Source organism: Nyctereutes procyonoides, unplaced genomic scaffold, assembly GCF_905146905.1.
Source record: "Nyctereutes procyonoides isolate TBG_1078 unplaced genomic scaffold, NYPRO_anot_genome, whole genome shotgun sequence".
NCBI lineage: Eukaryota > Metazoa > Chordata > Mammalia > Carnivora > Canidae > Nyctereutes > Nyctereutes procyonoides.
In genome coordinates, this window is record NW_026575131.1 from 43,023,236 (window position 1) to 43,036,009 (window position 12,774).

At 51.1% G+C, this 12,774-nt stretch overlaps 1 protein-coding gene across 4 annotated transcripts in view; it reads right to left on the reverse strand.

Annotated features, from left to right (window-relative positions):
- Positions 1 to 3,573: 3,573 nt before the first annotated feature.
- LARS2 (leucyl-tRNA synthetase 2, mitochondrial) overlaps positions 3,574 to 12,774 on the reverse strand; it is a 156,033-nt gene continuing 146,832 nt past the window's right edge. For all 4 annotated transcript variants that reach the window (XM_055343793.1, XM_055343795.1, XM_055343794.1 and 1 more), the window contains 2 exons: positions 9,810 to 9,937; positions 3,574 to 4,901 (listed from right to left, as the gene is read on the reverse strand). In XM_055343793.1, coding sequence (XP_055199768.1) covers positions 4,722 to 4,901; positions 9,810 to 9,937 — 308 coding nt within the window. In that variant the 3' untranslated portion in view covers positions 3,574 to 4,721. The remainder of the gene's footprint in view (positions 4,902 to 9,809; positions 9,938 to 12,774) is intronic.

The window sequence follows — 12,774 nt, forward strand, 5'->3', positions numbered from 1 at the left end:
GTCTGTGGTGACCAACCCTGGCCCAGCAGGAGTATTGCAGGCCCATTGCTCGCTGTGGCATGTCCGTGGGCACTAGTGACCTCATAACCCCTCCTCTGTGGCTTAGTTCAGGAGCCAAACCACCTGTAAATGAAAACTTCTGATACCCCACTTTGGGTTTGGAGGCCATATTGCCTGAGCACTGGCCTGCCATGGGGCCCCTGGGCCACGAAAGACCTGCCAGGTCTCTGGTGGACTTCTCTGTGTGCCCCCAAACCTCCAGCTCACACCCTGGACCATTGCCCCCAGCAGCCTCAGCCCACCAATCGGTAAACCCCAAGCCAAGGCTGCTCCACTCTGTCAAGAGGCACCCCCTAGCACAGCACAGGCTCTCTTTCCTATAGCTGCTGTGGAGGGAAGGGCGCAGAGGCCACTTGGGAAAACTTCTACTCTGGATGCCCTAGGCAGGCCACCCCACCTGAACCAGACTTGATCGAAGGGCTGAGGCTAGGCTCACACGTATGGTTTCCAGCTCTTGGCTTTTTGTCCCTTGCTCTGTTCTCCCCATGTCACAATCTAGTGTGTCCTGGGACAAAAGTGAATGGCCACAATGGGGCCAGAACAAGGTTGGGAGCTTCCCAGGCCCCTGGCAGGCTGTCTGTGGTGGGGCTACCATTTAAAGAAAAGTGGGTCTCCAGCACCAGAGAGATCACTGTCACCTAGATGAAGCTCCAAGAAACAAACCAGCAGGCATGGAATCAAGGAAGCGGATAAAACAAAGGTTTCAGGACAGGAGGTGAAAATACCAAATAGTAGGGCTGATTCTACCCAATGGGATTAAAATTCCTCCAAGTTTACAGTTTAAATCTTTTTCCTCAACAGGCCTGGGATGCATATTTTTCTAAATGTTCCCTACTTTCTGACCAAAGATAATCCCATTCTAGACCATTAGCTTATTCTTACTCAGGCAAGATTACTCATAATAAGGCGTTCTCATTTATCGCGAGCTTGTTCCGTGCCATGTGCTTTGCACACATTCTCTCACTTTATCCTCATACCCCAAGGCATTATTTTTACTCCTGTAAGGATCAGAGACATTCCAGGGCTTGCCTAGGTCACGGAGGTTTCAAGTGACACAGTCACTCCGTCACAGAGTCACACAGAACCTTGGTCCGGCTGACTCCGGAGCTCACGCCCTTGGCCACCATATTGGCTTATCCACTGGGAACAGGAGAGTTCCACGAAGGGAATGTTACCTCCTGTTCTTCTGTCCTCAGGCTGCAAGATTCTGAGGAGGTTCCCACACCTGCCCACACTGAGTGGCTGCAAACAACAGCTTTAGGGGGCTGCTTTTCACTTCTTTAGATTCCACTGCATACAACAAAGAACCTATGCTCTCCTAGTTGGGGCATGTCCTAACTGGCAACTAGCTACTGCAGGAGAAAAAAAATGAAAAAAACAAGGGGGACAGGCTTTTAGCTCATTTGGATCTTCACATAATTGCACATTTTGATATATTTCCCCCATTATTGAAATACTGCATGGCCAACACAAGTTAGAATATGCAAAAAAGTAGAGAAGGAATAAATTACTTGTAGGACTCCCAACCAATGATTTGTGGGCAAATCTCCTCTCTGCGTAAAGGTTAGGGTTGGTTGGAATTTTAAAAAATCATCAGGATTTTAAAAAATTATCAGGTCAGGATCACATTGTGTAAATATTCTGATTTATTCATGAGAAAGACGTCACATTACTTTTTTTTTTTTTTTTATAAACCATCTTTGGTTGGCTGCTTTTCCTTCCATTGACTGGCTGCACCCTATTTTCCTTAATCAGCTCCCCAAGGGTGTGTAGTTGGGGTGGGAGGAAACATGTCTAAGCCTTTTTTTCCAGCTCATTTATTGTTTCAGGGTGTCAGAGATCAATTTCATTTTCCTTGGCAGGCAGTTGGCGCCTACTGTAGTGGCATCTGTCATGGGGCTTCCCAGGCGCCGCCTCCTCTATGCGTAAGCCTGCTTCGTAACTCACTCGCTTGACAGCAGTAACCCTGCCATCGCCCGTGAACCTGGGCAATCCACTGATTTGGCCTCAACCTCTGCCTCCAGCCCTATGGAAGCCACACCATGTTCTCACAACCGTCAGCCACTCTCCATCCCTGCATAAGGCCAGTTACGGGGTGGCGGCCGGGGGCACGGGCGAACACAGTAGGGAGGCATCAGGGGATTCGGAGGCCAGAAGATGTGGGTTTGGATCCCAGTTCTACTTTTCTGCTGTGGAATCAGAGCAAATCATTGAACCTCAGAGCCCAGGCTTCTTCGTATTTATGAGGCTAATACCCTCCCCTCTAGGGTTTCTGTGGGAGTTAAATGACATAATGCAAGGGAACCTGTTGAGTCCAGTTTTTGACCTAATCAAAGTAGTTAATAAAGGACTGAGATCATTCCCCACCCCACCTCCCTGCCCCCAGGGATTAGCGTTCTGTTCCATTGTTCCTTTATACCAACCATGTCCAGTAGTACCAAGGAGCTCTTGTTTTCTTCTTCTTCTTTTTTTAAAGACACAGAGAGAGGCAGAGACACAGGCAGAGAGAGAAGCAGGCTCCATGCAGGGAGTGCAATGTGGGACTCAATCCCAGACCCTGGGGTCACGCCCTGAGCTGAAGGCAGATGCTCAACCACTGAGCCACCCAGGCATCCCAGGAGCTCTTGTTTTCCAAAGGTTTATCCTCTTGAAGAAAACTTCTCCAAAGGCAAGACCAGTTAGCCCAGCAGCCTTGAGGCTTTAATGGCCCATTGCTCTGGCCAGATTATGTGCAGATCAAGGGCTCCCTGCCCTTACCCTGTCACAGGTTCCAGGCTACTCAGCTTACTTTAGGAAGAAATAGGACAATCAAGCAAAAACACTTGAGGCTCCCTCCCTGTATCAAATATCCTCATCCACTAGCTTATGTTGAACCTACACAGGCTGTAGAATGGGACTGTGTGCACCCAGGTCAGCTCGGGAGCATCTAAGCACCTGCTGGGGAGTTCCGGTCCTGCCTCCCATTCTGGGCCTCGTCTTTCCTAGCTTTCCTCCTTCATGTTTGGGTCCCTACACCAGACTCCTCTCAGTGAAGCTGAAGATAGGAAGAGGACGGGCTCGTTAGACATTACGGTTCAAATCCATCAATTAACCCAGTGGCTCTCAAAACTTGCTGCCGGTTAGAATTACCCATGCAGCTTTTAAAGCTCCTTGAGGCCCAAATACACCTTAGAGTAATTAAATCGGAATTTCGGGGCATGGGGACCAGGCTGTATTAAGTTGATCTGTAACTGTGAACAATCAATTGAGATAACTCACTACCTTCGGACCAGCCAGGCTGTATTAAGTTGAGAATCAGTAACTTAACTGCTGCTGTTGCTAAGGGGCCTGAACCAGCATTGTATATGGCATTCTGGAAGTCCGGCACACACCTCACTTTGTGACTTTCCAGGTGGAGTCAGGCCCAGAGCCGGTGCTTCTGATGACAATGGAGCACCTCAATCTGTTCCTGATTAACTCCTAGAATTGGAAATATGGTGGCTATAGCAAGATCACACATATGTCCCAAAGTCATACATGACAAACATTTTATTGCGTTAAAAAAAAGTCATCTGTTAGCTGCTAAGCTGTAGCCACATGTGAGGCTACTTCGGAAAAATAATAGAGATTTTCAGGGGCGCAGAATGGCTGCACTCTCCTCCACTTCCCCAATAAGCGTTCATCAGTGGCTCAGGCCAGTTCTGGTAAGAGCACCTAATTGTTGACTTCACATAAAACCAGATTACCCTAATGCACGGACAACCTCGCTGGCAGCCAGACGGCAGTGGTGGCTCGAACGTGGAGGCAGCGCTCGGTGGCATCGGCCCACTCGCCTGGGGCAAGCTCACTCTGGCTAACGAGAGGCGCTGGGGGCACAGCAACGTCGGGCCATCTGGGGCCCACATGAGCAGCCTCCCAATGGGGCTGCGGTGGGCCTGGGATCGGCACCAGCTGAGCTCAGAACCAGCGTGGTTCTGCTTCACGCCGCAGCACATTTTACATCCCGGGGGAGTTGGAAGCCATGCTTCGCCCAAGAGCCCGTGTGTCAGCAGCAGAGCAGGCCCGGCAGCGGGGACGCCTGCAGAGAGGGACCAGGCTCAGAGCAGCTTCTGCAGATTGCAGCGGGCTCGCCACACACTGGACATCTGGACACGATCCAAATGGCTCCCCCGTCCAGCGTGAGAGTGAGTAGACCATCTGCATTGATGCCCAAGCTGTCACCCGTTTAACACTGGCTGTCCATACTGCTCCTGTGCCGGGTGTGGGTCCTCAGTTTACCCTCATGTTTCCGGGGTGTGCCTAAGGCAGCACAATTTCTAGGAGTCAGAGCTCCCAGGCTGCCCAAGAGGCACCAGGTTCATTCTCACTTGCTTCTCTTCTTGCCTTCCTGTAGACCCCCAGGGGACACCCAGCAGTTCCTCTGGTGGCTTCACCTGCGTCAGCTGGCTTCCTCCACCTGCAGCGGTTGCCCAAGCCCTCTGCCCCTGCTTGCCCTCCTCCTCTGTCCACACCCACCCTCACCCCTGCACCGGCCCCGCCACACAGGCTCACTGCCCAAGCCCATGTCAGAGCACGAGGACATCTGTTGCTCCCCCGCCCCGGGCCAGCACACTCCCAAGCCTTCCTCCCCTGCAGCAGTGGGAAGGAGGCCCCCTCCTTCCTCAGAGGCCGCCCTCCTGTAGTCAGTCCTGCACCAGAAAGTTGATGAGGGCCGTTCTAGGGGACAGGAAAGCCTTCTTGATGCTTCGCCCCTGCAAGAGCTTGACACCCAGCTCGCTTTGGAGGACAAGTTCATGGACCTTGTCCTGGTCCTGCGCGACTCCTTGGGGCACGGGGATTTTGCCGCAGGCTTTGTTGTTGATCTGGGAGGGAGAAGAGCAGAGACAGAGGATGAGGAGTGGTCCTGAGAGTAGCAGGTGGCCCCAGGCCAACGCCCGCTTCCTGTAGACGGGCAGCATCTGTGCGGGGAGGCAGGAAGACACAAGCACCAGCTTCCCCAGAGGATGGAGGGCAGTGAGGACAGGATTAACGCCCGTAAACCACAGACCAGGGGGGAGAGAGGATGCGGGCGCCCCAGCCCCGAGTGCGCACCTGTGCCTCTTGAGCGCCACCCCATACCAGCTGTGCTGGTGGTTAGCTCAAGACCCTCAGCGGCTTCCAGGGGGAGAGGGATGGTTGGGTCACTGGGGACCGAGCCTAAGTTCCACTCACAGGGGGTGTCACCGTGAGGATTTAACCCCGGCTCCTGGGGATGGCAGGCAACCTCCTGGCTGGGGGCCTGGCTCCGAAATGGGGCACCCAAGAATGGGGACTGGGAAACTGGACCCACATCACTTTAACTCAGCCTTGCTGAGAACGGGGTCCGTCTGGTTCCAGACATCGGTGGGTATTCACCAAGTACTGTTCAGTGAGGACAAAATTCACAGCAAATATGAATAGATATCGGCACTGGGTGTGGGAGCTTCTGAACAGCCTTGCTTTAGATCCTCCATCCCACCGCTCCTGTAGGAACACTTGCATTTCTTTCATTTGTGCTCTTTCTCCCCTCACCAAGATTTTGTTTATTTATTCATGAGAGACACACACAACACAAAGAGGCAGAGACATAGGCACAGGGAGAAGCAGGCTCCCTGTGGGGAGCTGAATGCGGGACTTGATCCCCGGGATCACACCCTGAGCGGAAGGCAGATGCTCAACCACTGAGCCACCCTGGTGCCCCTAATGTTCCTGTCTTGTTCTTGTTTTTTTTTTTTTGTTTTTTTTTTTTTTTACTGGGAAAATACAGACATTGTATTATGAAAAGTTATCAGGAATCATTTTGTAGGTTTCAACCAAAGCCTATCAGGTGTCCTCATGACCCAACTTCATTTTTTTCAGATTTACTAAGAACTCAGTGGCATTTTTCTTGGTTGTATCAACCTACATCACTGGTGGGGGCCCAATAAGATAAAACATTGTGTCCTGAAATAATTCTAAAATATGATTCTCCTAAAAAAGCTTCCTGGATGCAGGGTGTTGGTGTCCTAAAGCTATGAACTGGGGCTGCTATTCAAAGGACAGTGCCCCCTGCCACCCCCTCCTCCCACCACCTTGTTTCTAAGCCACTAGAAGCCGCCTTCTTTCATGAACACATGCTTGCTTTGACCAAGACCTCAGAAAAGACCCCCCACCCTGTCACATCAAAGCTGTGCCCTTCTTCAGATCCTGGGGGCCCCAAAATGCATTCTCAGAACTGGGAGTGGTAATGAGTCCCGGCTCCAGCTTTGGCTCTTGGTTCTGACCCAGGGAAGAGTGGCCCAGGGCAAGGGCTCTTTAGCCACTTGCCGTGATGGGGCGTGTGGGGAGAGAGCACATGCTCTCATGCAGACTCTCAGGCCTGGACTTCAGTTTTCTCTTCTTTAAGGATGGAATTCTCTGGATGGCTGAAGGAGATAACCTGTCTGAAGGTCCCTTCCTTACACTCCCTTATTATGCCCCTGCCTTTGTTGGGACTCCTGGCTACGATGGAAGGAGCCAGTGTGAGATGTCCTCTTCTATACATGGCCTGGGCACCATGACCCTACTTTTAGACCGAGTGCCTCCCTGGAGCCTGGGGGCTGACTCTCAGCTGTCCCTGGTGAGGCCTGTCCAGGGGCTGAGTCATTTTTGTCCCTAGTTGGGCCTGGGGGTGGGGCAAGTGACCTGGATGTGGCCAGGGAGCCCAGTGGGCATTCCCACATGGCCTGGACACCCTCTCACGGCTTCTGGCTCCCCGGGCCTTCCCCTTAGTTGCCTAACCCAGGGCAGTTCCTTAGAGTGAGGGGGTCTCCAATGCACTCCACCTCCTGGCATGAGGCACCAGGTAAATGGACAACAGAAGCCCAGGTGGGATTCCACACTGGACTTGGCCTTCAGGGGTCCACAAGGGAAGAAGCTCTTTCAAATCACCTCAAGTAGTGGCCATTTGACTTGCGAAAAGTCTTCTGGTCCCCATCTGGTGGCCTTGCAAGCTTCCATCTTTGTCACCTCCCCTCATTACTCACAGCCTCGGTCTAGGGCCTCAGCGTTGTTCTCTGAGACTTTGCCAACTGTTGCCTGATGGGCCCCTGGCCATGAGCACTACCTCCTTCTCATCCATGGCCACCCAGAGACACAAGGGCAGCCCTGTGATAGCTACGAACAATGAACACTCCCGCTGACTAAGCTCTCACTCCATGCCAGGTGATGAGCTATGCAATCCACTGAGCCAACCTGTTCATCCTCCCACAACCCTGTGAGGTGCGTGTATAACCACTCTGTGCCCATTTAACAGATGGGGAAGTTGAGGCACACAGGGTGAAGCCACTTCATCCAGCAAGTTATGTGAATGGGATGACCCCCCTCCACCCCCGTCAGATGCCCTGCCAGCCCCCAACCCTCTCAGAGGCAGAGCCTGGCCTTCTCCCCAGCTCACAGACCCACCATCCCCAAGGGCTTTCCCTGCCTTTGCTTCTGCCAATGAGGCATCCTCTTCTCCATGAGGGAAACACCGCTCCCCTTCATAGAGCCCGTCCCACGCCCCCTCCCTGCACTGTCCCCGCTGCCGGAAGCAGTGACTGCCCACAGCAGCAGCCAGCGGGACCTGCCATCTCCCTCGGGGATTAGGCCTGTACTGCCGCTGTTCCCTCACCTGTACTGTGGACTTGGTTACATGTCATCTGTGACATGGGGAAAACAGAGCCCACTCCCAGGGCTGTCGTGTGGGGTAAACGAGTCAGTATCTGGAAAGTTCTTAGGGCAGAGCCTGGCCCTTATGCGGCGCTCACTACTTGTTAATGGGTTTTGTTGTTAGTGCATCAAGAAGCGGGCTAAGCACCTCCTGGTATTATTTGATTTAATTCTTTCCACAATGGGCAAAGCTAGGTGCTGCGTTTGCCTCCTTTTGTAGCTGAGGAAGCTGAAGCTACAGAAGCATTTTGTAAAATGGACACTTCCAATCAGGACGGTCTCACTCCCAAGCTCTATGCCTTAACCTCAAGGCTATAGAACTCCCTGTGTGTGTGGCAGTTGTGGGGCCCTGAGAGCATCACTCCTGGGCACTGAGCCTCATGAATCTATGGTGGTGCCTGGCCTGGGTGTACCTGGTGTTGGGCCCAGCCCTGTGTGACACGGGCACGGCGAGACCAAACCACGCTGAATGACAACGTGCTATATATACTGCAGTTGCTCCTTCTGGCCAGGGCACCAATCGAGATCCCATGGACACAGAGCACAGCGTGGCACGCTGCCCTGAGCCGGAGGTTCTCCAACTGGGCAAACCCACAGGGAGTCCTACTCACATTTTAAACTTTGGGTTTTCATTTCCACGATAACTTAAAACTATTTTATCAATTACCAGAACTGAATTTCTTTTCTGCAGTGATTAAAGTGGAATGATAGTTTACAGACTCAAACTTTGGTTTCTCAAGTCGGCATTTCTTGTGCTATGGACGAGTTCTCTGGGGGTACACAAGACATTTCTTATAAACGTTACTTAAGGTAAAGAAATCTCTCTGTGCCACAAGGCTTCTTCTGGTTTTGAGGAGTTTTGGAAGAAGCCCACCAGGGCAGGCCCACCTCCTCCCTGCTATGGGGGAAGCAAAGTGGGGTTGGTGGGGAACTAGGTGCCTGGAGAGGTGGTGTGGAGACAAAGTGACTGTGAAGGGGCCGGGTCTCCTCCACAGAGTTGGCTCTTCAAACACCGACCTGCTGGCTAGGCCCAGGGTTTGTACAGATGCAGGAGGGCAGGGGCCTGGCAGACTGAGTGCCTGTGAGCCTGGGCTCTCCCCCAGCTCCCGAGTGATGTGTGTTCATGGCCCTTTTCACCATGTGTAGTAATTTTGTTTTTCTTTACTTTTTCTTTTCCCAATCTCTCCCCCTCAGCTTTCAGCTCCATCAGGGCAGGGACCCTGTCTGTCCTGTTTGATTTGTATCCCCAGAGCCTAGCACTGAGCCTGAAACACAGCAGGTAACTTGATAATTACAGAGGAATAAGCAAATAAACTTGGGCCAGGTGACGGACTTCTCTGAGCCTGATTTCTCAAGTGAAAACAATGAGAATGGAAATGCCTACTTTCCTGAGTGATAAGAGTTTAATTACATTTTGGATGTGAATGGCCTGGCTCCGTGTGTGGTGCAGAGACGTGCTAAGAGGTCTCCCTATTCCTCTTTCCCTCTTCAGCCACATCAGCATCAATTTTCTGTATGATGTGTTTCAGAGTAAACACATTAGATATTCAAGGATTACATAAAGGATAAACTGTTATTTGCTCTATAAAAGGTTGCAATAAAAAACTAGTTTTATGTATCTACAATGATGTAATTAACCAAAAAGAAAGAAAGAGAAAGAAAGAAAGAAATGTTATGTAGCCTTTCTGAAATAGATTTTTCAAGGAAGTGTTCCTGGTCCGCCAACCTGCTCACCATCACCCTCCTCCCTGAACGAACCAAGAGCCACTGAATGAAGCAGAAGCTAGAGGAGATGGGAACACAGGGGGAGAGCAAGGCCAGATGAGAACCTGTAATGCAGGCCCTTCTAATCCCTGGAGGGCCTCCAGCGCTTTCTGCTCACAAGCTTTTGGTATGTGGTGACCTCAAAGCTGAAGTGTGCAAAGGTAAGACAGGCAGGGACGGTCAGGCTGAGTCAGGCTGGGTGGGCTAGAAAGGCCTGACGGGACACCTCTCAACCCCAGAGTGTTTGCGGGCTGCAGCGGGACTGGGACCTGTCCCTGGTCAGGTCCGCCCCCGGCTCTGGGGCTGTGGGAGACACTCACCAGGACAGCCATCTCCACCACGTCAGGCTGCTGAAGGAACTTCGGGTCCACGGTAGGCCACGCCTGAAGCAGCACACCAGCGTCCCAGGCGTAGTGGGCACACAGCTTCCCAGGCACCTGTGCCAGGCCTGCAACACCAAGGCACAGAGGGTCATGGGAGCAGGGTAAATAGCCTTTGCCCCAACACAGTCTGGTTTGGAGCTGCCTGAGGAGGCCACACCTTGGTTTTACACAGCCTCCCAGCCCCCCCCCCCCCCACTTACTTTGGCCTCGCTTATCATCCTGGGTTATAGGTAGCACCCCCTCCCCATTTTTTAAACCTATAAGAGCAACATTTTTTTTTAAAATATTTTATTTATTTATTCATAGGCAGAGGAAGAAGCAGGCTTCCTGTGGGGAGCCTGATGTGGGACTTCATGCCAGGCCCCCAGGATCATTACTTGAGCCAAGGCAGCTGCTCAACCACTGAGTCACCCAGGTGCCCCCCTGTTCCCTTTTTTAAACCGTACCCAGAGCTGCAAAGATGCATGGGCATGTTGTTTTAAAGTGTGTGTTTGGAAAAACAAGGCTGCTGATTTTCCTTGGTCTCTGCACTTCTGTTGATGAAGGAATGCCTTTGTGCTCCTGAGTGCAGAACCCAAAATAATGAGCTGTGCTCGCTTCCTTTCTTGCCTGTGAATACTTGTGGTCTGTAAAGGCCTCTGACCCAGTCCTTTTACTCATGATCACTGGAGCCAACATGCCGAGAACAGCAGGGTGTTCCTTCTCGACCTTTGCAAAGGGATCTCAGCCTTCACACTACACTTTTTGAGAGGGGCTCCTGCCAATGACTGAATTGGGAGTGCTGACTTGGCTCAGGCTGGGTCAAATGCGAGCCAGCAGTGTGGAATGAAAGCCCCAGAAGGCTTGTGTCCTAGAGGGCTCCTTGCTGAAGCCCCCCAGTAGAGGCAGCCGTGCTCAGCACCCACAGTGCTCTATAAGGACTTCAGCCAAGGGCTGCTCATGGGAAAAGCTTCGACTTCAGAGCCTCTGCCGATCTCATGAGCACAAGAGATGCCCTCAAACATGCAAGAAACACACACATCAGAAAACAGAGCTCGGGGTATTACCAGTGTGGCTACATTGCCATTGCCTCCACATCCTCATCCTCCACATCCACCCTCCTGGTGGGCCTGGCACAGGGGCTGGCAGTGAATGAGGCAGTATGCCCCCTGCTTGGGCAGAGCCATCACAGCTGCACGGCCCTCACCCCGTGAATGACTTTTCCAAGGGTGGTGGAGGTGGGTTGGCCCTTGCACACCTCTTCCTTGAGCCCAGGAGATGCATTTGAAGGAATGGGCCCAAGCCTCACAGGTGGTCTGAGGCCAGCTGCAAGACAGAGGGAGTGAATCCTACCAACGCCAGTGCCTGGAATGCTGGGCTGTGGCTAATAACATTTTATTTTCCTTGATGGCAAAAGTAAGGTATGTTCCTTGCAGAAAATTTGAAAAGGTCAAACTATAAAGTAGAAAGTCATGTTCACCTGCATAGCATTTTTTAAACTTCTGGTTTTCTTTAAAGATTTAATTTATTTTGAGAGAGAGACACACAGAACAGAGGGAAGGATAGAAGGAAAGGGAGAGAGTCTCATGCAGACTCCACATGGCACTGGATCCCATGACCCTGAGCTGAAATCAGGTTGGATGCTTAGCCAACTGAGCCACCCAGGTACCCCTAAACTTCTGATTTTGAAGAACAGTAATGTATGTAATGAATAGTATATTAACCAACCCACCAAACCAAACCGCTACCCCCAGGATCATACTATATAGTAGCTTTGTATTCCCTTCATTTCATTATTTTAAGACAATGTTTCATTTCATGGAAAGGGATGATCTACAATAGCACATATAGCATGATCCTGGTTTTACTAAATATTTATATGAACAGATAAAAGGTCAGAAGAATAAAGCAGAATAACAGCGGTGATTCTATCTGGGAGGTGGAAGCATCGGTGATTCTTTTAATGCTTTATAGATTCTCTACAAAAAACATTTATTACTTCAGTAATTTGAAAGGATATTTCAGAATCAACTTTTCCCACACTGTGGGGTCAGTTCAAGATTTTTCTTCTGGTTTCTTTTTTAAGGTTGCATTTTGTTTCCCATTTAATTTTTTTTAAAAAAGATTTTACTTATTTATGAGAGACAGAGAGAGAGGCAGAGACACAGGCAGAGGGAGAAGCAGGCTCCATGCAGGGAGCCCGACGTGGGACTCGATCCCAGGTCTCCAGGATCACACCCGGAGCCGAAAGCAGCGCTAAACCGCTGAGCCACCTGGGCTGCCCTCCCATTTAATTTTTGAATCCAGCTGTACTTCATCTTGTGTGTGAAGCAAAGGAGCACAACATGGTTGCCCAAACCTAATTCAGAGAGTAAACCTTCCCCATTGGTTTGTGATTTTTCTTTTATAAAATACCATAGGGGGATTGTCTCAGGATCATCCAAAGCTATTACCTGAAGCTACTCAAAGTGCCCATCTGCCATGTGCTGGAGCAGAGGTTGGAATGTGGATCCACACACTGGTTTTTTGAAAGTCTTGCTACCAAGAACTTGGTCAGCCTAACTTGTGTGCTCGGAGACACAGTTGGTCTAAGTTCTCAGCTCAAGCTGCGTATCTCGTTTGCAGACTGTTATAGCCAGTGCTCAGACAGGCCTCAGGGCTACGGCCCACTCTGAGGACACCAGACCCATTCCACGCTGTCGACTTCAGTCTTTTTTTTTTTTTTTTCCCAAGATTTAATTTATTTATTCATGAGAGACAGAGACAGAGTCAGGGACATAGGCAGCGGGAGAAGCAGGCTCCCTGTAGGGAGCCTGATGCAGGATTCGATCCCAGGACCCGAGGATCACGACCTGAACCTAAGGCAGACACTCAACCACTGAGCCACTCAGGTGTTCCTCAACTTTTGTCTTGTTTCTTGCGT